Here is a 26,072-nt window from a genome sequence, read left to right on the forward strand (position 1 = left end):
ACTGATTTATTGATAATTAGAAAGACTAATTATCTAATTATCAATAAATCAGTGGTTTTCTGACAATTTCTTAGTCTTTTTCATTCAATATGAATAATTACCACAATATCAACTTCTCAACTACACAAAAAGAAAAGTAAACATAACAGACATATCTCTGATAAACGTTTATCAGAGATTGACAATGGTGTAATAACCGAAACCGGTCTTTCTAATTATCAATAAATCAGTGGTTTTTTGACAATTTCTTAGTCTTTTTCATTCAATAGTTATGTTTACACTTCATAAGTGTATTATTTGTGGAATAATTCTCGATATTGGATAATGATATTATTGAAAGTTTTATAGATTATGATGTTATCTATGAAGCATGATGATTGCTCACAGTATAAATTAAAGAATCTCACTAGACATGAAAGTGTCATAAACTCTCCTTCTATCTCACTTTTCACAAAATTGTGACTTTCATATTCAGACTTTATTGCTTTCATACTGTACCATGAATTCCTTATTTAGAAGGTCACAATATTGTAATTTTCCGCACTATTATTGCTTTACAGGTAACTCGTGCTCCGCAAGAGTCAAATTGAAAACTTGATAAATTGAAAACTTGACGTACTGAAATCTTGAAGAATTGGAAAAAGGCCTATAACCATCCTCGGTAAATTAAGAATCTATATAATACAAAATGTGAAGTTAATCAGTCCAGTAGTTTAGACGTGATGATGTGTCATTCGTGAATTCCCTATATTATAGACTAAAATTCATTTCCTGATGCTTTCATGTAGATCCACATCATGATCGATGTATCAGTAGGCTTATATAGTGGGGTCCACGTTATAATGGTAGTGATTGATTAGCAATGGAATTGCTTTCCTTGTTTATCATTTAACAAAGCACTATCTACCTCGCTTTGCTCTGTTGCCAGATCGTCTTTTGACAATGTAGAATTGATAATTAATTAACAAAATATGTTATCTAAAGATAGGAAAACAACGTTGTCGAACCTCTGTCTTGTCAATGCCTTCTATAGATACAGGTAGCTGATACAGGCTTATCGATGTAATATTAACGGTTCATTCTAGTTTGAAATAATCAATTATATTTTATTAAGCAAGAAATTATATATTTCAATATTTCATAATGAATTTTCATAATTATTATCATAATTATGAAATTCATTGAAAGAATAATTTCTTGCTTAATAAAATATAATTGATTATTGATTATATCTTTCAATAATTTCATAATGAATTTTCATAATTATGAAATTCATTGAAATATATAATTTCTTGCTTAATAAAATATAATTGATTATTTCAAACTAGAATGAACCGTTAATATTAAATTGATAAACCTTTATCAGCTACCTGTATCTATAGAGGGCATTGACAAGACAACGTTGTTCTCCTATCTCTCTTTCAACTGCCATTATAACGTGGACCTCACTATATTAGAAATGTCCTAATAGAGACGTTGCTGCCAATAGTACAATCTGCTGATTCACATTGATGCAATTATCACTTTGAACACTTGATAATAGCATTAGCATTTTATATGCTCCAGTACAATCTAGTGATTCACATTGATGCAATTACTCTTGTTCACTTGATTACAGCATTAGCATCTCTCATGCACTAGTGCACATCCTCCTTGTTATTATCTGGGATAGGAAATGACCCAGTTATGGATGAAACAGTATCACAATGGGTTTTTCTGGAGAGTGTGTGAATGGATCAACAGATGTTGAGATGTTACACGCTTCAATAATACAGAAGGTTGCCGGTTTGAAGAAGATGGATTCTCATGTGATAAGTAATGAAGTGCAGGAAGTCTAAATGTTCAACAATCTAATTAGAGCTGTTGCGTCCGGGTAACGTACAATATCAAGTGATTGTGATATTTATAGACTTGAAAATCATGAAAGACACAGTCATTGTTTCCAACTAGATGAATACAAACTTTGTAGAAATACTTGAGGACTGAAAATGAATAGAAGAACTATCAGACTTAACCTATTTCGGTCTATGTATTATCTAAATTTGGGAGAGGAATAGCACAAAGTTACCTTATTTTTCCTCCCCCTATAATTTGATAATGTACTTATTATATAAATGAATAAAGAATGAATGAATAAATAGTCCAATTTATAATCATAACCACATGAAAGTGAGGGAGTGAGACAAATTGGGACAAAGTATTGTAGTTCTAATAATCGGTCACACAAATTGCCGGCGAGGATAACAGAGACGACTGAGGCGTTACCCCCATCAGTCCGCTAGCACTACCTGGATGTAGGTTCGAATCCCGTAGAAATGAATGTTTGATTATTTATTTATTGGATAGAGCAAACAATACAATAGTCGAAAAATAAAAAAAGGCTATTGCCCAAAACTACTTCTATTTCCTGATTTTGTCACAAATCGTCCAAATATTATGTAGGTTATGAGTCCACTTCAATTTCAACACCAAATCTTCAATCTGAAACTATAAATCAGATTAAAAATAGAGAATTTCAAATTTAGATAGATTGATAATAAAACTTCCGTGAAAACATAAGACAAACTTAAAATATTCACAAAATCTCTATATATAAAAATGAATGTCTGTTTATGTGTTAGTTTGTTTGTTCCCTATAGACTCGGAAACTACTTGACAGAACGGCATGAAACTTTGGGAATATGTTGTTTGAATATTGGGGATGGTTTCTGACCAGACATTTCAATAGGGGGGCTAATAATGATTATATATTAATCTATTTTACAGACATATATTTTCGAAATATTGTCGGCCGAGCGGCTAACGTAGACCGGGTATCAAGATCATGTTGTGATAATATGATTTAGCATCTAAACTTACCAGCTGTAATAAACACGTCACTCTGTGATAAAATTTATTGTTTACTGGTATTAAAACGGTGGTTTTAAGCACATAGGAAGTCCGTATTTTTTAGATGTAAATGAAAATATTGATTGTCAGATAAATTTCATGATTCACCAAAATAAAGTCAAGTGAGATACATTGAATTTTTGGCGGTACGAAGTTCGCCTGGTGAGCTAGTATAGAACAAAATCACTTGAAATTTTGAGCTCGGAAATATCACTTTCATCTTAGCTACAACAGCTGAATTCAGCTGAATTGATTCTCTCCCAATTAGTCCAGTCACTATATACATTGGTGCATGCAATTTATATTATAGTTCTGATTTTTTAATATATTACTTGGGTACATAAGAGAAGTCCAGAACCAATTTCTTCATGCAGAATTTCCTTGTGCTAGATACAGGGTGGCCCAAAAACCTTGTATTTTCGGCTCATTTTCCAGTTTTTAGCTATTTCTGCCAAATCTCGTAATCGGACAGAAAATTTCGCTCTCACCTTTTTTCAAGATTATGAAATTCTGTATAAAATGAGATCATTCGGAACTCTCTATCTCTCTATCTCCAATAAGTACTGAGTTATGATTTTTCAAAAATGAGTGAAATTTAAAGAAAAAATCAATTTTGATGAATTTTAGTTTTTGATCAACAATATCTTCCGATTGTTACCATTTAGATGTATAATTCAAAATCTCTCTGGGCGTATTCTTGTGCTCTACAATCTGAGATCAGGTAGAGCGCTCTATCTCATACAGATTTCCAGGTACACCTGACAACATATGTTCATAAGATTATGTTCTATGAGAATCACCCGTTAGATACACTTCATTTCAGTATTTCCTAGTGGAGAGGCGTGCTTAAGGACACCTCAAGGATCAAAATTTCAAACACTTATAACTTCTGACACAATGCTCAGATTTCATCGTACTACACTTCATTCTTCTCGGCTCGCCAAGGAGGTCCAAAATCATGCATCATAAGTCAAAGTGGAAAATTTATTGTTGAGTTTACTAAAGCCCATATTCCAATACACAAAAAATCTTTGTTGATTATCTCATCAAATCATTATTTCACTCTCTATTACTCTTGCAGAAGAAAAAAGCTCATGTGGGCACCATGAAAAAATGTTTGAAGGAAAAAAAGTTGCAGAAAGGTGGAAAGGGATGATGAAACTTTAGCTTCATGTTTCCTGTTATAATAAATAATCTTCATATATAACATATATAAGGCAGGTTTCATCGGTTACTCCTCTGCATGGAAGAATGAGACGCAACTGGTGTAGTCATTTGAATAGAATGCCAACTGGAAGAAAGTCCAAAACTATAAACCTACTGGAAAGAGAGATGCAGGGAGGCTAAGAAAGAGATGGGTACCGGAACAGGTTAATTAATAAACCTAATCCCTGTAGTGAAGATGATGATCATATAATTATAACATAGCCTACATATTTTAATATCGAGATATAATAGAAAGCTCAAGCATCAAACAAAGTCAAGTGAACAGAACTGGAAATAGGAAAGAGATTGGCGCAAATAGTACAAGAGTAGTCTTCCGTGAACTTGTAGGAGATTTATAGCGCCGTCAATTTATTATTGAGGCGTCTCAGCCTTCCTGATTCCGTGATTGTCACGCATTCTAAATACCTTTCACTTGTCTGCTCCGCAAACCGTTCTATTGACATCTCCGAATGAAATGAAATAGGATGAAGAAAATATTCAAGAAGTTCAAATCATATTGATGCAGTATACAAAGAGAATCAATGATAATGAGTAAATACAATGGTTTTTTACTTTCCTTGCCCTATTGCCATAGGTAAGGAAAGTATTGCTTTCCGAAAATAATTAAGGTACCCCACTTTCTAAATTTCTATACGTTTCAAGGTCCCCTGAGTCCAAAAAAGTGGTTTTCGGGTATTGGTCTGCAAGTGTGTGTGTGTGTGTGTGTGTTGTGTGTGGTGTGTGTGTGGTGTGTGTGTGGTGTGTGGTGTGTGTGTGTGTGTGTGTGTGGTGTGTGTGTGGTGTGTGTGTGTGTGTGTGTTGTGGTGTGTGTGTGTGTGTGTGTGTGTGGTGTGTGTGTGTGTGTGTTGTGGTGTGTGTGTGTGTGTGTGTGTGTGTGTGTGTGTGTGTGTGTGTGTGTGTGTGTGTGTGTGTGTGTGTGTGTGGTGTGTGTGTGTGTATGAGTGTATGTGCGTCTGTGTACACGATATATCATCTCCCAACTAACGGAATGACTTGAAATTTCAAACTTGAGGTCCTTACACTATAAGGATCTGACACGAACAATTTCGATCAAATGCAATTCAAGATGGTGGCTAAAATGGCAAAAATGTTGTCTAAAACATGGTTTTTTTTAAGCTATATCAACTGCCACAAGTCCCATATCTGTAAAAATTCCAGGAGCTCCACCCCATCTTTGCACAGTTTGATTTTAGATTTCCAATTATCAGGTCTCAGATATAATTGGAACGAAAAATTTCGAAAAATTGATCGAGCATGAAAATCTCCACAATTAATGTCCTGTAACATTTTCACCTAAGCTTGAAATTTGAGAAAATGCGATTATTCAATTGCAAACTGTTGGCAACTGTTGCTTCTTTTCAATCATTCACTATGAAGAGATAGCAGATCTCGTGTGTATCCAGCGTTATTGTCCTATCACCAGCTGGCTCAAATCTTTGAATAGTAGTATGCGCGGGAACACTAGCGTCAGGTGATCAATTTTCATAACGGCAAGGAAAGTTGTGTGAGTGCACCACACCAGATTTTTTTCATAATGATTCAAGGCTAGTTACACACACATCGATTTTTGGTCATACGATTTTTGCCGTCCTTGTAAAATTTGTTAGATTAAACAGATGATGTCAAACAGATGGTGTTTGTCAAGTTCTGATTAGTTCCATAAATTCTATCAGATTGAACAGATGATATTGTGTCAAGTTCCGTTTAATCTAGTAGAATTCATAAGGACAGCAAAAAATCGTACTTCCTAAAATCAACGTGAGTGAAGCTGGCTGTACAAAATAATTATTCAATAAAATTACTGTGGAGGACAGTAGTAAGAAAACCATTTCTATAAGTTCTTATGGGACGATTCATACTCGCTAAGCCGGTCTGAGTGGGAATAGTCCAATTAGAACTCATGGGAATTATATTTTCACTTCGCCGGTCTCGTAAACTGACACTGATATGTGGGGATCCAGCCTCGACCAGCCCTAGATTGATGTAAACTCATCCCGTCTTTACTAGCTTCTTCTATTACAGATTTATCAAGCAAGATTGATATAAGTAAGCCAGTTACACACATATCGATTATTGGCGTTCGATATTTTGCTGTCCTTGTGAATTCTTCCATATTAAACAGAACTTGACATCATCTGTTTGACATAATCTGTTCAATGTAATAGAATTTAAAAATCAAAATTTTAAAATCAAAATTCAAAATCCTACTTTGTGAAAATAATTAAGGACTGAGAATTTTATGTAGTGATGAACTACAGGAATAAATTAACCTATTTCGGACTATGTATAACCTTATCTAAATTTGGGAGAGGAATAGCACAAGGTTACCTTATTTTTTCTCTCCCTATCATTTCCATGATGTACTTATTGTATGAATCAATAAAGAATCATTCAAAAATTTATAAGGACAGCAAAAAATCGTACGTCCAAAAATCGATGTATCTGTATTTATCTTTTATTATCATTATTATTGTTATGGATTAGGCCTTCCGTGTGTAATAAATCTAATCAGTAGAAATCGCCTCAAGTGTTTTATTAGTGTAGAAACCCGTAACATTATTAAACGAGAATCCAAATTAAATTGAAGTTGCTTTCCATGACGAAACACTATAATGATAACTTTGTTGAAATTCTGACACTGTGTTACTTGTGAATATTTTAAAAAACACTTACTTTTGTTGGAGTATTGAGGAATGCATTTCACTCCTGAAGAGGAGGAGCTTCATCAGCCGATGAAGCTCCGAGGCTGATGAAGCTCCTCTTCAGGAGTGAAATGCATTCCTCAATACTCCAACAAAAGTAAGTGTTTTTTAAAATATTCACAAGTAACACAGTGTCAGAACTTCAACAAAGTTACCTTACCAAATTAAATGCAGTAATTCCATCTGAATTCATTTTATCCACTTGTTCAAAATCACTTATCATAAAACTCAATTGAAAAATCAACTCACGACTGCATTCGGCTACATTAGTTGAAAATACTCGATGATTGACTCATTTACCACAATGAATGAGTCAACCAAAATCATGAACAATCCGATATCGTCCCATAAAAATGTCTGCAATGTACTTCGGAGTCAACCAATAAATTCCTAACGTCAATGACAATGGAGCAGCTGAAATTCAAAGATGTGACGTCACAGCTATAGATATTTATGTGGAGTTGTATTCTATGGAATCTATAGATATGATACAAATATCACGGTATTTTAGAAGTATAAGCATGGTGGAATAGCGTGAGGTAAGAATCGTGATAAAGCTCATGCTGTATAGGAAATGCAACAGGTTAGACATAGGCAAAAAGTAAAAGGAAAAAGAAGGTGAAGAAAGATGACGAAGGAGAAAGAGAAGAGGAAAAACAAGAATAGCACCAGCAACAATAACAACGGCAAGAACACGAGAAAGAGCAACAAGAAGAGGAAGAAGAAGAAGAAGAAGAAGAAGATAGATCAAATAAGAGGGGTAGGCAGAATGGGTAGAAGAAGAAGAAGAAGAAGAAGAGAAGAAGAAGAAGAAGAAGAAGAAGAAGAAGAAGAAGAAGAAGAAGAAGAAGAAGAAGAAGAAGAAGAAGAAGAAGAAGAAGAAGAAGAAGAAGAAGAAGAAGAAGAAGAAGAAGAAAGAAGGAAAATTAGTAGAAGGAGAAGAAGCAGGATGGAAAGGAGGAGAAGATCAAGAAAAAGATTGTGAATGAGATGAACAATAATACCAACAAGTGCTAGAACAATAAGAGAAACCAAGGAAAATAAGAAATAGAGCAGAGAGCAAACAACAGCATGAAGAAGGGGAAAACAAGAGGAAACTTCTACTTGAAAAAAAAATTAATAAGAGCAACAACAACAAAAGAAAGAATAATGGAAGAGTAGAAGATAAATGGATAAAATGAAGAAGGAGAAGAAAAACCAGAACAGAAACAAGAACAAGATGATGATTATGATGAAAAAGAAGAATAAGGAAGATTGATTGATTGATTGATTGATTCATCACATGCCAGGTCTTGAAAAACCTATTGCATTTATAACATTACAGCATATGAGAAGAGAGGAGAAGAGATGAGAAGGAGGAGAAGGAGGAGAAGGTGGAGAAGGAGGTGAAGGAGTAGTAGGAGGAGAAGAAGGAGGATGAGGAGGAGGAGAAAAAGAAGAAGAACCATCCCGAAGTGATGACAGAAGAAGTAAAGTCTAGTATACAGTAGTAGATTAGCTCTAAAGGGATGAACAAGGGTACAGACAAAACAACGTGACTCATGATCTGAAAATGATGTAACAAAAATTTAATCATCGTTCACAGTTCGTGACACAGATGTCCCTGATTTAGATGGATGCTTTTAAAACTATAGGTACGATACGGGAAGGTTCACACACATATTGAAAAATGATTGTTTTTATTGGTGTAAGCTCATTTCCTGGCGTGATCTGGATAACAATCATCTATTAATTTTATTACTCTGCTTGGTTTTTATACAAGTTGTTGAATCTTTTGAGTTACATGAGTCATTTCCTGATTTTTAACATTTTATATTTGAGGGAGAAACAGAGACTCGACGATTTCTACTAAGCTGTATATCCACCTAATAGAATAATTCTAAATTGGGACAAAAAAATAATAATAATTATTATTATTAAACGAAAATCAAAATTAAATGCTGTAATTCACCCCGAAGACTTCTGCTACTGCAAAAATTTCAATAATTGCAATATCTCAGTAATTTCCAACGATAAAATAACATTGGAAGAATCAGGGGTGAATGAATAGTTTTAATGTTTATTTTGTACCAAAATTTTATAAAAATTGTACACGTGAAATTCTAACCTTATCTTGGGCTTTGTCACCTATAAATTTGAAAGAAAAGTGGCACAAGGACTAACTTATTATTTTATCTCCTATAATGTTATTACATTAGTGTCATTTGCATTGTAAATAAATGAATAATAGATAAATAAATAAATTCAGGAGTATAATGATCATTTATTAATACAATTAAAAATCATATAGCAATAACTAGAAGAAAGCGACAGGCTTAGCCTGAAACTGCTCCACTCTCAAATTTTACAGACAGCAACATTTCTAAAAGGTACATAGGTTATAGGTAATAGATTACATTTCACTTTTAAGAATTGTGGGGTTTAAGAGTTTCACCACCCAGTGATTCCAATTAATACGATTCATTCAATTCTATACAAACTCACTAGAATCGTAGATCGTTAGGGGATATATATTAAAAAAATCTGGTTTGGCGCACTCACACAACTTTCCTTACTGTTATGAAAATTGATCACCTGACGCTAGTGTTCACGAGCATCTCAAGGCTACTATTCCAAGATCTGAGCTAGCTGGTAACAGGATAATAACGCTGGAGACACACGAGGTCTACTGAATGAATGATTAAATAGAATCAACAGTTGCTAATAGTTTGCAATTGAATAATCACATTTTCTCGAATTCCGAGCTTATTTTCAATTTTAGGTGAAAATGTTACTGGAAATTAATTGTAGAGATTTTTATACTCAATCTTTTCAACTTGATTTTTTTTTGTTTAAATTGTATCTGAAGCCTGATAATTGGGAAACTAAAATCAAACTTTGCATAGATAGGACGGAGCTCCTGAAATTTTTACAGATATGGGACTCGTGACAGTTGATAGAGCTTTTCAATGACTATATTAGGTATAAATTTGATCAAAATCGTTGGAGCCGTTTTTGGGAAAATCGCGAAAAACGCTGTTCCTGACAACATTTTCGCCATTTTAGTCGCCATCTTGTATTTCATTCGATCGAAATTGTTCGTGTCGGAAAGCCATTTTTTTTTCCGGAAAGCAATACTTTCCTTCCCTATGGTAATAGGGCAAGGAAAGTAAAAATCCCACTTATTCCATTAGGAGCCATCATCTGATCCAATTCAGTTCAAGCTTTTACAGAACTACATGATCCTCGGTTTATTCATCATCTTATGTTAAATTTCGTAGACAAATTTCGTTTTCCACATACGACAAATTATTCACAAAGAAGAACATCATCTGGGGAAAAATATGTCCTAATATTTCCAGCAAGAAACAAGCATTTTGCATGCCAATCGTCTTGTATTTGATACTGCCAATAAACTATGAAAACGTACAACAATAAAATAAAATATCATGCAGTCAAATCTGTCAAACTAGAAACAACTCAATAACCTTTCTCTTGCATAATATCACCTAGCTCTATAGAATACCAAATAGTACCTAATACTGAAATCTGATACTAATCGCGAAAATGTTATATCAGTGAGTGAAGAGAAGAATTCATAAAATGTCTATAATTAAATTCACTTTCAACTGTCAGCATCCCTAGTGAACAACATCGCTGCTTCCCATTCAAATAATGCTGACAGTTTTCTCTTGAGTTGAATTTCATAAAATGATTAAAGTAGGTCATAACAGTCGTAGAAACTAAATAAAATGTATACGGTAACCTATTCTTGATAAATATTTTATATAACTAACACCACAGAATACAACATAAATGCTATATTCTGAATATATGCTGTATTCTGTGCTAACACTCGTTGAAAAGAATGAGATAAACATGCAAACACATATTATCGACTCGTGTTTTCAAAACAGGTTGCAATAAACAATAATGTCTGGTGAACATCTTCCATTTAAAACTAAGCTTAGGCAAAATATTATGTTCGATATATTTAGGTCAAGTATCTTTTTTATTGTTCGCGAAAAATATATGATTAATATATCTTGGGTATAGTAAGATATTATCTAGCTCTTAATGACAGTATTGGTTAAACGGGTAGCGTTGGTGTAAGCTATGAGGATCACTGACAAATTGTGGTGATTCTCATTGGTTGATTTGGCAGGAGCCTATCATTTGAATTTATGAAGTTTGGGTTGAAGATCATCGAGCATCAAGCTTGTAACAAACTATGTCCATTATCAAGTTTATGAATTTCCAATCTCAAAATTGGCAAAAGCCTTTGATTTGTATTTTATGTAGTTTGGGTTTATCATCATCGAGCTTCTCCTAGCTTGTAAAAAACTATGTGCATATTTTATCAAATTTATGAATTTCCAATTTCAAAATTGGCAGAAGCCTTTGATATGTATTTTATGAGGTTTAGGTTGAACAACACCAAACATCAAACTTGTAACAAACGATGTGCATTTATCGAATTTATGAATGTCCAATCTAACAACGAAAATCATCTTGTGAAAAGCATTCTGCAATAATTGATGATGCTTTGAACTTATCAAAACATTCATTCAAGCCGTGAGTCGTGCTTAGAAAACTAAGCATCTTCTAATAAAGCAACGTCTCTGCTTACTTTCATCACTTCATGACTCCATAATTTAAATCATGCACTTTCAAGACAAATTATGAACGATCATGATAGTAATCCTAAATGTTTTCAAGTTTGTTTCCATACTGAAACAAGGTTGTGTGGGAAATAATTATTGTACTTGAAACGTTTCATGATTGGTTTATTCTTATTGGTGTGAGAAATCATATTCTCGATGAGTTTCAAGATTAGTTTATTCATTCTCTTGTGAGAAATTATTATATCCGATACGTTTCATGGTTGATTTATTCATATTGGTGTGAGAAATCATATTCTCAATAAGTTTCAAGATTGGTTTATTCATCCTTACATAAATTATCATATCGGATACTTCTTATCACAGATTATAGATACTGGTATTCCGTTCCTCTATGTTTTATATAAATTGGTTTATGTGAAAGACTCAAAAGCTACTGATGATATTCGCATCCAATGTAAATTGCAAAACAATATTTATTGAGCGTTTGCTCAGGTGTGAAGCTGTTACACTGCTATTAACCAAAGTACATTTTGATACAATCGTGTTGTATTCAAAATTCTACAACATAATCATCAAAAGGTAATCAGGTATTAGAGTTTGAATCATCATTGATGAGCAATTATTAGTTTTAGAAAGGGATAAGTTTGTTGATAACGTACGTTACACTTGAAATTTTTCAAGTTACTTTCAAAATCGAAGGTCTTCTTCAATCTATGAGAAACCTGGATTGAAAAGAAGTGAGATGAGAGGAGAAAAAGGATTGGATCTGAAGTATTTTTCTTGTGAAGGACATAGGATGCTTCAAGTTGACTGATTAATGTGTTATTGTATGCAAGAGAAAGGATATTACGGGAGCTTCATAAGGAGAATAACGTTTAATTTCATGAGAATGGGAAATTGTGATATTCTCTGGCCAGGTACTATCATTCCATTATTTGTTCCTGGATTGGAAATGATTGAGATACCTAGCGTACCTGAGAGTTAGAGGAGAATTATACAAGAAAAACTGAATAAACGATGAAGATGAGGACGAAAATGACGTTTAATTTAATGAGAATTAGAAACTGCAATACTAGTCTATCTGGTGGTGTACTAGTAATTCCATCATTTGTTTCTGGATTGGAAATGATTGAGGTACTTGGCTTACCTGACAGTTAGAGAAAAATTATACAAGAAAAACTGAGGAAAGGAGAAGAGGAAGAAGAAGAAGAAGAAGAAGAAGAAGAAGAAGAAGAGGAAGAAGAAGAAGAGAAGAAGAGAAGAAGAAGAAGAGAAGAAGAAGAGAAGAAGAAGAAGAAGAAGAAGAAGAAGAGAAGAAGAAGAAGAAGAAGAAGAAGAAGAAGAAGAAGAAGAAGAAGAAGAAGAAGAAGAAGAATGGAGAAGAAGAAGAATGGAGAAGAAGAAGAAGAAGAAGAAGAAGAAAAAGAAGATGGAGGATAAGAGATAGTTATAGAAACGACAAGAAGGTTATAGTAAAATGGAGAAAACGTTCAGGTACAAAGAAGTAAATGGGGAAAAAATGGGAAGAAAATCAAATAGAGAAAAGAGAAAAAGGAGAAGGAGAATAACTCAGGAGGAGAACACAGGAGAAGGAGGAGGAGAATAATAATAAGAAGAAGAACACAGGAAAAGGGAGAGGAGAAGAAGATGAAAAATAAAAGCACAGGATAAGAAGGAGAAGAACACATATGACGTAGAAAAAGAAGGAAGAGGAGAAGGAGGAGAAGGAGGAGAAGAAGAAGAAAAAGGAGAAGAAAAAGACGATGGAAAAGAAGAACATCAGCTACAACAACAAAAAGAAAAGTAGAAATAGTGGAATGCTTTAAAGTGGTCACATGCAAAAATGAATAGTGGATAAAGAAAGAAGATTTGCAGAAAGAGAGTGTTTTGTAGAGTGAGAGGACTGTATCTAAATTATTATTGTATTTAATGAAAATACTTGCCAAGCTGGAATTAAAAGAAATCTTTACTGTGAGCAAAGCTATGGGAATTCTCAAATTAGTATAGATAATAGACTCAAGAGTCGTAATTTTTATATGTGCCAAATTATCAATTATAAGGTATTGGAATCGAAATACAGGATGGAATATAGAAATGAGAAGGATAAATACCTTTGGGAAAGGAAATACCTTTCTGATACTCTGATACTGTGGCCTGGTGATGATTACAAGCTGCTTGGCAATATTAATTTCACTGCTCCTTGCTTCTCCCAAATATTCACGATATTCACTTCAATCAACTATTGACATATAATGTCCGGCTAGACAAATAACAAAATAACAAATAAGGTAAGCCGGAACGGTCTGGTTTTGCACCCTCTTGAATCCGTCTGCTTTCTTTTCCGACTGAGAAGAAAAAACCTAGGCTGACGACAGCTTTCGACAATCCAACGCCATGAGGCAGCACCGCACGGAACAGCGCTACAATTCAAGAATGGCCACAACAGAGAGACTAATTGCTCACAAGGACTCTATGAATAGCATAAAACTAATCAATTAGGCTTCCTTCAATAATTCAATAGGATATTGTACTGTGGAGCATTAGGATGGGTCATCTGCATTGAATATTAGAATTAGTTCAAGAGCGATGATTATGTTCAAGGATTAGAAATCAAAGGACGAGTCTTTAAGAAAGAAGCCTGAAGATAATCATAGTTGCTTGGAATAATCAATCAATCCTACTTTAAAATAGAGAATAGAGAGTACCAATGGAAAATAGCAAATGAAAAATGAAAAAGTGAACGATTCAAAAGATAGATTAATATGAGATTCCATTGAATATTTTATTGCTAATTTGCTTTAAATCTTATCACATTGAGAGAATTCAATATAGACTACTGTATTAAATTTGATTTGGAGAAATAATGAGCTTGTATGACTCGTCAACAGGTTTTGGTACGTGTGAAACTTTTCAAAAAATATTTAAACTATTTAAAAAATATTCAATTGCAATATAAATCGATGAATTCAATATTAGCTTGTATGAATGGTGAACAGGTTTCACCAGTTCATACTTGTACTAGTAGTTCTGTGAACAGTAGACCTCGCGTTCAGTGAGTTACATTGACCTGTTGTTATGTTTTCTCAAAAAAAAATAATAATAATTTATCAATTAAAAATGTATAGAAAAAATCCTAAATAAACATAGAGCTTTCTGTCCTATATCGTACCGTGACGTGTCGTCCCGGAATATGAGTGTGAGCGCTGTTATCAGGTCTGGCTGCAACTGTCTACAACGTTGATGGAAAGATACAATTTTCAAGATGTTCGATGTTTTTGAACGGGTAGTATTATAGTCAACCGTCTACTAACGTTAATGGAAAGATATATATTTTCAAGATGTTCGATGTTTTTGAACGGGTAGTATTATAGTCCACTAGACAGCTGATTTATTATGAATAATATTCTATAGTCTGATTTTTACGGTAAATATTGGCGTATGGAGGAGGCTCCTTTTTCCTTTTATATTATTCTTGAAATGCAAAATTTCCAAAAACCTTGTTTATACGTCGACGCGCAATTTAAAAAGGAACATACCTGTCAAATTTCATGAAAATCTATTACCGCGTTTCGCCGTAAATGCGCAACATAAAAACATATAAACATTTAAACATTAAGAGAAATGCCAAACCGTCGACTTGAATCTTAGACCTCACTTCGCTCAGTCAATTATAGAGTTTATTGAACACAGTGTAACAGTTTATTAGAGAAATAGTCCATTGCAATATGAGTTGATAATCAATGACATTTTTTCTAATTTGATGATTTTGTTTGTTTCAGATGTTAGAAAGGAGATTAGCTCAGGCACTGTTAGTATGTTTCGCAATTGTGGCCATTTCACACACAACAGACACAACTCAAAGTAAGTTCACTTATTCTATTGTTTTTCATCATATTATTTATTTATTAGATAGAGCGAACAATACAATAATCGGAAAAGAAAAAAACAGGCTATTGCCCAAAACTTCTTCTATTTCCTGATTTTGTCACAAATCGTCCAAATATTATGTAGGTTATGTTCACTTCAATTTCAACACCAAATCTTCAATCTGAAACTATGAATCAGAATAAAACAAAGAATTTTAAATTTAGATAGATTGATAATGAAACTTCCGTTAAAACAAAAACCAAACTTCAAATATTCACAAAATATAGTATAAAATCACTTACATTTTGAGCTCGAAAATATCACTTTCACCATAGCCACTTTATTGCATCACAATTCATTATAATTAATCCTGATAGAATTTTCATAAAATAGGATTATAGTACCATTACAAAATTAATAAAATATCAAAAAACAAGAATACAAATAATTGGATTATTTTATAAATTTATAATAAAATTGTAATATTTAAAGCTCCGATAGAATCTATATCAAATTTGAAAATTGGAAAATCTTGATTGTCTAGAAAGCAGGAAGAACATAACCATGGAATACGCTAATGTTTCTCTATGACAATACCATTCTCGCTTGCTATTTTAAGTACCTATGTTGTAAAGAAGGAATAAATATTATTTGTATTTGTATTTATATCTGTCTGAAGATACTAGTTTCGGTCGCTACACAATAATCAATTTCTAGTAAACTGGACGTTTGAACATTGAGCAGCAGAGTATCGTACGGGTGAAGCCCTACGATTGGCCGATAGCTGTTGACCAATAAACGCTGAGCTCTACTGCCATTGGCCGAGACAAGACACGCCTAAGTATTCCAAATATGATCATGAGAACCGTTGGACATTGGTCAATGAAGGGTAACTTTTGGTGGGCCTAACTAACAAAACTGAATAGAATACTAGACTACTATGAACAAAATGAAAGAGTAATATCATAGAGAAACAAATAGCATAAGTGTAGATATCCCATGGTATAGGGCGTTTATGTCCCAACTTTTACTGTTATCTCAAGCCGCTAGTTCATGTAATTCTTTCCCGTGAAGCTGTGTGACATTGGTAGTCTCTTTATATTGTGCCGTTCATACACTATCACTTCGACAAAACAGTAAAATTCGACAATGATCAACAGTAATCGGCTTGAGATAACAGTAAAAGTTGCGACATAAACGCCCTATACCGTGGGATATCTACTTACGCTATTGTTTCTCTATGGTAATATACTATTTGAAAACCAGTAAGAACGAAATTATATAAACAACAATAGAATAATAATGATAATATTATATTGATTGTAAGTTTTAGGGTAGCCGGATACAAAAAGGAACAAAATAAGTATACAACTTCATAGACTTAACTGTTCTTAAGTTTTACTTGACATTTACCAGTTGACGAATGAATAACAAATAACTTGAAGGAATGAATTATAATTGAGTGAGTTTGAATTATAATCGGAACTAAGATACGTATTATAATATAGGCTACTTTAGTTGAACAAAAAGTCACATAGCTGTACTTCAAGAGCCCGCATAATTAAATCATGCAGAATCTTGACACATCAAAAGCAAAATAACTACAAACTTGTATTCAAAATTGAATCAGTTATGAATTCATTGCAAAATCTTGGAGATAATCTTGACATCGTCGTATCTCGGTATGGTATTGACCTTTTAAACTTCAGTATTCTGAATAGAAAAAGTAACCGATTCAAGTTGAGAAGTTTGAGACAAAAATATCAATGACCCAATGATCTTATTCAAATGTCAAGGGAAAATTGCCAAATCATTTTACAGAAATAAAACATCGAAAAATCACCCCAACATTGTTTTATGGAGCATTAAAACTTAATTTTATTGGCTTGATCTTTTAAACAAGATTGGGTTTATGTTGGGGACAAAATGCTTGGTCATGTTTTGTCAATAAACAATTAAATTCCCTTCTTTTTCTTTGCAGTACTCAACTGGATATTTGTATTTTTAATACGTTATCTAATGCTGTATTTCAACTAGCAATTTTTATTTTACAAGTTAGAGGGAAAAACTTATTCAAAGCTGTTGTAGATCCTTCAAGAATTGAGATTTTTGAGTTTATGATTTCAAGTATTGAGGAATAGTTCTTATTTTAAGAGCCAGTTTGCTCTGAATCATGGTCATTATTTATAGTGTAACTATGAAGTATATCTATAGATTGTCCATGTCTGAAGTGAAACTTGTAGGGAATGTTGAACTACTCGAAAATAAACGGTACAAAAATTTATTAAACTTTTCCCAAATTGTAGTTCAATCAAAGCAATAGACTATTCCAATATTTTCCGTGTACTTCTCAGCATTATTTCAGGGGCTGATTTAAGGTCATCCCTGTTACTCAAAAAGTTGAAGAATTAGAGAAGAAACTCACCCTGACAAACTGTAGACAAAAATAATTGAGAATCATCTTACAACAATAATTAAAAACTTTTTACAGATAGTGATCTATTTTTTTAACTCCAGTATTTTCTCTGGTATGTTATCAGAGCCTGTTTGAAATTCTTGATCCTGGTGATTAGAATATTGTTTCTAATAATAAATAATAATTGCAATAATCTGAACATTAACCTACAATACCTCTGATCATTATAGTCACAATATGAATGAAACCAAGAATATTCGAGTTACAAGATACCAAGACTGATATGAATAACATATATCACCATCAAAGCCGTATAGAAATTTAGAAATTGGGGTACCTTATTTTTTTATAAGCAATACTTTCCTTAGGGCAAGAAAAGTAAAAAATTGGGACTAATTTGTGCAGGGGTTCATTTAATAACCTGTACGTTCAAGATACTTCGAGTAGGATAAATAAAAAGAGTCAACACACCATTTTTATATTTCATACATTGGAATGATCTAATAGACCACGACCAAAATAAATTACAGAGATTCCTATTCAAAACAATCACAAATTTTGAATAATTTGTGCAGAGGTACGATCTATAACCTATACGTTTAAGATACTTTGATCAGAACAAATAATAAGAATCAACACGAACCATTTCAATGTTTGATATAACGAAATGCAGTTAACTAATTCACTGATTCACTAATTGACTATAGATTAGATTCACTAATATTGACTGCATATAACTCTATTCTTTATTCATTCATTCATACAAGTACATCACCAGAAATGAACGGGGGGGGGGAAATAAGGTAACCTTGTGCTATTCCTCTCCCAAATTTAGATAATGTTACACCAAGGGAGATAAAAATAAGATAACCTTGTGCTATTCCTCTCCCAAATTTAGATAAGGTTACGCAAAGGGAGGGAAAAAATAAGGTAAACTTGTGCTATTCCTCTCCCAAATTTTGATAAGGTTACACCAAGGGAGAGAAAAATAATGTAACCTTGTGCTATTCCTCTCCCAAATTTAGATAAGGTTACGCAAAGGGAGGGAAAAAATAAGGTAAACTTGTGCTATTCCTCTCCCAAATTTAGATAAGGTTACGCAAAGGGAGGGAAAAATAAGGTAAACTTGTGCTATTCCTCTCCCAAATTTTGATAAGGTTACACCAAGGGAGAGAAAAATAATGTAACCTTGTGCTATTCCTCTCCCAAATTTAGATAAGGTTACGCAAAGGGAGAGAAAAATAAGGTAACCTTGTGCTATTCCTCTCCCAAATTTAGATAAGGTTACGCAAAGGGAGAGAAAAATAAGGTAACCTTGTGCTATTCCTCTCCCAAATTTAGATAAGGTTACGCAAAGGGAGAGAAAAAATAAGGTAAACTTGTGTTATTCCTCTCTCAAATTTAGATAAGGTTACACATAGGTTAGTCCGAAATAGGTTTATAACTGCATTATAAAACATCAAAATAGTGAGCTGATGCATCGCAGTTCGGAATTGATTAAGAAACCATCGTCATAGGAATTATTATCATTGGAAGAAATCAAGATCCACAAAATCCGTTAATCCTCTCCAACTAGTTTTCCGTTACTATTGACAAGGTCAGGATCGCAGACACGCAGAAGAAAGTATTCACAGCAAAGACCGGTAGTCCGCTAGACAAAACCTGTAACTAATGAAAGTGATTCCATTTCAGTGAAAGTCACCCACTAAGTACCTACCCAACCAACGGCTGTCGGTTTCAATTCCAACAACTAATTCACATCATGTTCTCAGTGAGACTCAAATCAAAATGACAGCATTGGATGGATGTGAGGAAATTGATGATATTAATGAGGAATGCTGACAGTGGACGCTATATTAAGATTGACATTGAACTGTCAGAATTTCAGATAAATAACATCAATGCTACTAATTCAACAGATGCTGACAGTATGAAGTGAATCTGACTATAATCGGATTGATTTTGAACTGTCAGTGTTACGTGTACAAAACATCAATGCTTCTGATTCAACTAATGCTGACAGTTTAAACTGAATCTCACTACATCTTCAACTGCGAGATTGATTTTCAACTGTCAGTATTCCCTATGAGTAACATCACTGCTTCCCCATTCAACCAATGCTGACAGTTTGTAGTGAATCTCACTACATCTATTGCGAGTTTGATTTTCAACTGTCAGTATTCCCCATAAACTAACATCAATGCTCCCCATTCAAACAATGCTGACAGTTTGAAGTGAATCTGATAATAATCTGATTGATTTTATACTGTCAGTGTTCCTTGTACAAAACAGCAAAGATCCCAATTTAACCAATGCTGACAGTTTAAATTGAATCTCACTTCAGAAGGAAACAAGCTACAAGGCTAACGTAGAGTGACTTGAGGAATGTGTTAACAAGACCATCTGGATAGATCCACTTTCTTCCCTAATTTGTTGCAAATCAATGATTGATGATGATGTTGATTTCATAATAATTATTACAGCAAAAGTTACATGGAAGCTGGTAGTTCAAGATATTTTACGCCGGTAGGTTTTTACAGTGTTAATAGATGTGGTTGTGTGGCTTGTTCGGATATGTTAATAGATATCTACTTTCTTTCCTGATTTGTTGCAGTCGAAATGATTGATGATGATTTCGTAATAATGGCTGAAATTAATTTGTAGCTTGTAACTTTAAGGCTCACTGCTTCTTACATTTTTAATGTTGTATGTGACGTGTTTCAATGGATATGTTTAATTGAATGGAAAAACATAACAAATTAATAAATCTTTTTGTGTAGTTGAGAAGTTGATATTGTGGTAATTTTTCATATTGAACGAAAGTGACAATTTCTTAGTCTTTTTCATTCAAAATTAATAAATGGATAAAATAATTACTTTTGAACAATTAAATTATGACATAGCTGTCAGATAATCAGATAAGCAGTCAAATCAGTTATCTGACTGCTATATCGTTATTTAATTGTTCAAAAGTAATTATTAACAAGCAGTTCGTAATGGAAACAAACATCGAAGATGATGGAATAACATTACAATAAATAATCATAAATATTGTTTTATACGTCTGATATTTCCACTAGTTTGTTAAAAAATCAATGCCTGATGATAAGATTCCTTGATAATGCATCAAACTACTGCTTATTCAGTTTGAATAGTAATGTATAGCGATTTTTGAAGGTTGCTATGTTGAATGATGTAACTTTTTAAAATGGAATATTAATTTATGAGCCTGATTCTCTCCCTGATTAGTTATTATTCAATATTAATTTGTTGAAAAGATTCAATAATACTGCTTCAACTCACATGGGGACTCCTTGCTCTTCACAGTTCGAATTGTCAGTCATGTTAGGTGATTTTTCAATGATTACTGATGAAAAGATTCCTTTTAGTAGAAAGTTGATGAATTTATACTCTTCAATAGCATGCTCATAGTTGAACAAAAATAGTAATTTTTCTATTATTTCTTAATACGTCAATTACACAGAGAAAATTTTTCCAATTTCTTCAGACTACCTTCTATTCTTTACAGTGTGTCTTCTGTCTTAATAAATAATATTATGCCTTAATAAATTCAAAGTTAGAATACGGCATTGTATGTTGGGGTGGAGCTGCAAAAGTGCACTTTAGTCCACTACACAAATTGCAAAAACATTTCATCAGACTAATACTATTCAAAAATCGAAGAGAGAATTCGTTTCCTTTATACAAGAGATTACGTATTCTCACAATTCGCCATCTTTTGGTTTTCAAAGTCTTAAGAATTTTCTTTATGCGAAGTGGAAACGATGGATTTTTCAGGCCCAGCTTTTCTGAAAGAAGAAGACTTGACCTGGTATCAAGACTACCGAGAATAAATTTTAGCTTCTTTTCTAAATCTTTTGTATACCTAGGCCCAAAACTCTTCAACGCTATACCACAAGCTGGTAGAAGAACTAGAACTTGGAAAGAATTCTCAACAATAATTAAAGACTGGCTATTCCAATATCAAGATATAGAAAACTTTTTTTCAATTCTATCCTGAAAATCATACACTGTTTCAGCTACCGGTACAATGCCATGTATTTATAATCCATAAATTCCCAAACTTTTTGTACTTTGTGATTTATATTTCCACTTAGCTCATATTTTTCTTATTAAGTTATAGTATTGTTTTAATATTACAAAATTCAACACTGCGCTTCTGTTTTGTTTTTCTAAATAAATTTTTATAGCTGTTCTTGCACATTATATGCACATTTGTACCGCAATGGCCGAAAATACTTTGCTTAGATTTTTTGAAATAGCAGCTATATAATATTCGAAATATGTAATTATAATATATGATACTGGCAGCGCCTATAAACAATTGCTGTCAGTTTAATTCTAAGATAAAATATTGTAATTTTTTGTTTGTATAAGAAAAAGGAGAATAAATTTCATTTTCATTCATTTTCATTTTCATTTTCTGTCAAATAGCTTATCATTTGTATTATGATATTTCACAAATTCATTGTGATATCAATTTTCTAATCTTGGTTTTTATACATGTCATGTTACTTACTTGCTTCAACTACCAAGGAAGAGACTTGTTACAACAGCCTCTCAATAAATCCACTTTCTACCCTAATTTGTTACAATTCTAGAAATAATAATGATTCGTTTATAATTATTTCAAGATTAATTATAGAGCTCACAACTTCCCCGAGTCAACTTCTGTGCTATAAAACTTGTTTCATTTGCAAAAGAAAGTGGATAACTGAAAAAAGCTGTATTACATGATATGATTTGCGGATGATTAGATTTGAACTGAGATTATAATCCAATTACATTTAGATTATACCTGTGATTTGAGTTACCGGATGATCGATTATGTCTAATTGTGGGAGGAAACTGTGATTATATCTAATCGGAGTTTCAACCAGTAACCAGAGTTTTGTTCTTGTAGCGTGAGATAGTAAACTCAAGTATTGCTAAACAAGACAAATATACTAGTGAATGGAGAGGACATGTTCCTCTTTTTAGTATGGATTCAAATTGATTCATTCAATTATTTAGAAATCTCGAATTAATGACTGAAGATGATAATTGGTAGTTGAATGATTAGCTTCAGTGAACTTACATTATTTGAGCCTACCAAAAGAAGAATGAAAATATCATAAACATTTTCAAATCTCATTTGAGGCGAAATTCAGAACATTCAATTATTTTTAGGCATTTTCACACTGTCCAATATTATATCTACCAATTTATTTATTTTTCTGTTCTTTTTCAAGGATCTGTTGACTCTAACATTATTCTTTTTTGCTTTGTCAGCAGTTAGACGAAGACTACGCAGGCCATCGACAAGCACAAGTCTCAGCAAAGACCAGGAGGTGTCAGCAAGCGTGAACCGGTTCAAGGTGCGCAGTCGCGTCACGTCAGCGCCATCAGTGCTCGCGTCACGCAAGTCGGCGACAGTTGCGCCATCTACAAGCGATGATGGCTACAAGGTGAGAAAAACTATTATTCTGTTGAATATCAGCATAGAGAAAAGATAGCATAAGGAGATATATCCCATAGTGTAGGGCGTTTATGTTCCAATTTTCAATGTTAACTCAAACCGATAGTCCCAGTCGTTGTTTTTCGTGAAGCCATTGTCACGCTGGTAATGTCTCGTGATTTGCTGTTCTCACACTGTCACCCAGCCAAAACAATAATAAGAGACAGTAGTCGATTGTAATCGGTTAGAGTTAACAGAAAATCAGCTTGAAAAATCTGGAACATGAACCACCTATAACATGGGATATTTAGTCTTATGCTATATTTTCTCTATGATATTCGTTAGATTTTGTCTGGATGAATAGAAAATATATAACACTATTTTGTTGAATACGGGCTGGTTTTCGACTGGATAATAGCGTCGAGAAAAGATACAACTATTATTCAAGTCTTGTGAATGATAACTTCCTAAAGTTCCTCGCAATCTAAAATTATTTTTGATTTTCTGTATGGCATATCGCAAATTGGGACGCGGCACGACTTGACATGAGTTTGCTAGATGAGTTACTATTATATTATAATGTTCACATTGAAAAGTAGCTACCATGTGTGAACACTAAAATATGATCAAATGATGATAAGTCATCTAGCGAATGTCATGTCGCGTCACGTCTCAATTTACAAATCTAAATAAGTCAGTTACACACACACACATCGATTTTGGACGATCGATTTCTGCTCTCCTTATAGATTATATTGGATCAAACATCACTTGGCAAAACAGATGATGTGTTCATGAGTTTGTCAAACTCCGTGTGATCTGGTAGATTACTTTAGGATGACAACAAAAATCGAACGTCCAAAATTCAATGAGTGTATAACTGGCTTAAGGAGATCTCTATCACTCACATACGCTATCTTTGTGGAGAGGATTCCACTTGAGTTGTTAGCTACATTGTAGAATCAATGCTCTCAATTTTGATGTCTTTCGTGAAATGAAATTGAATATGAACCCAAGAAGAAAATGTATCATAACAGTTAACATGTAAGGCAATAGTTACCTACTCTAGTACAACCGACCCATCAAACTCAACCAATCCTATTCAGGAAACGGATATTACGTTACAAAGAACACAGAGATACAAAGTCACAGATTGTCCGCATCTTCCAACCAGCTCACAATCAGGCAGAATAGAATCTGAATTTAGTTCTCTTCTCTCTGTTTACAATTAAATTTTTCTCTCTAGATAAGAATTCAGATCTATTCTCTCAGGTCACAATGTAATTTTTCCCTCTAAATAAGATCTATTCTTTCTGCTCACAATCGAATTTCTCTCTCACAATAGTCTTGCAGCCTGGATATAACCTGGAGAAGCAATTTTTATCTCACGATAGTTCATCACTTGCAGAATAATCTGATAACACCGGAAAAGTGGACCAGATAACGATCGCTCCACTGTATGTAATTCATTGATGAAGCTAGTGAATTAATTGATGAAGATATGGATCTCATTACTGTGACTCATTGATGGGGCTCATGAATTCATTGATTGAGATAGAGATGACATCACTGTCAATCATTCATGAAACTCATGAATTAAAAGATCTTACCATAGTTATTCATTCATGAAGCTCAAGAATTTAATGATAGATATGTAATTCTCACCACTGTACTTCATTGATGAAGCTCATGAATTCATTGATTAAGATAGAGATGACATCACTGTCATTCATTCATGAAACTCATGAATTGATAAATGATTATAAAGCTCTCACCATAGTTATTCACTTATGAAGCTCAAGAATCTATTAATGAAGATGTAAATCTCACCACTGTAATTCATTGATGAAGATAGAGATGGCATCAATGAGATTCCATCATGGAGCGGTGCAGTAAGCCATTCAATATTGAATGGTCGGGAATAGTAGTTGCTGAGTTTTCTGCAATTTGGGCCAAGGAAACGGCCACTCAGAAGGTTATCCAGTCTTTGCCGTTCGTTGGACTTGGTCGGATTGCTTCTCTAATTATAATTATCCTAGTCTGTAATATTAATTTCGCGATACGATTTAGATTGGACAGCTCTGATATTTCAAGGAGGACGGAGAGCTTTTGGAGTTGAGTTGAGGTTGAGAAGGATATGCTTATGATGATTGACAGAGCTATCATATTTATTTTCATATATTACTCATTTTTATATAAAATATATGTATATTCTGATGAATAATAGTGTATCATTGACTCAATTTAAATAATATAACTATTTTTAAGAGTATATCGAATTCACATTTAGGCATGTTGTGGCAGTTTTATGGTAAGCAATAAAGACTATTCTCACATGTAAAGATGCATTTCAAAAAGATCATAATATTGAATTTGACATGAATCATGCTTTTCACGTTTATCATCCTCATCGGAAAATGAGGAATCTTAATCATGATCATGATCATTTCATCCGTTTGATAATCAGACATCAAAATTAGTCATCAAAATATATAAAATATCGGGGCACCGAGCTTCGCTCGTATTTTTATTTATTGATAAATAGAACACAATTCTCTAAAATGATCGTGTTTATATTTCACAGCTAGCTATACGTCATCTTATGAATTTCGGGGATGCGATATTTTGATTTTTTACATACTCACTTTTTTACTATTCACAGCTGTTCAAGCCAAGGATGAATTATCCTTTTCATGTCGTTCAGCGAGTTTTCCCAAGGATGAGACCTGGAGCAATCAAATCTTTATATCATAAACCTATGTTCAAAATTTCGTGAAAATCGTTAGAGCCGTTTTCGAGATCCGTTAAACATAAATAACCAGATATAAAAATAGCCAGATATAAAAATAACCAGATATATAAATACAGAAATTGCTCGCTTAATAAAATAGGATATGATGGGAAAAATA

At 33.3% G+C, this 26,072-nt stretch overlaps 2 protein-coding genes across 2 annotated transcripts in view; one reads left to right on the top strand and one right to left on the bottom strand.

The window, feature by feature from the left end:
* The window catches only part of LOC111048260 (acetylcholine receptor subunit alpha-like), a 492,391-nt gene that overhangs the window by 454,020 nt on the left and 12,299 nt on the right, over positions 1-26,072 (bottom strand). The gene's annotated exons all lie outside the window — the stretch shown is intronic.
* LOC120352841 lies at positions 15,187-23,221 on the top strand. Its single transcript, XM_039435133.1, has 2 exons — positions 15,187-15,283; positions 22,998-23,221. Exons 1-2 carry the CDS (start codon positions 15,202-15,204, stop codon positions 23,219-23,221), a joined length of 306 nt encoding a protein of 101 aa, XP_039291067.1. The 5' UTR covers positions 15,187-15,201.

Source organism: Nilaparvata lugens, chromosome 8, assembly GCF_014356525.2.
Source record: "Nilaparvata lugens isolate BPH chromosome 8, ASM1435652v1, whole genome shotgun sequence".
Lineage (NCBI taxonomy): Eukaryota > Metazoa > Arthropoda > Insecta > Hemiptera > Delphacidae > Nilaparvata > Nilaparvata lugens.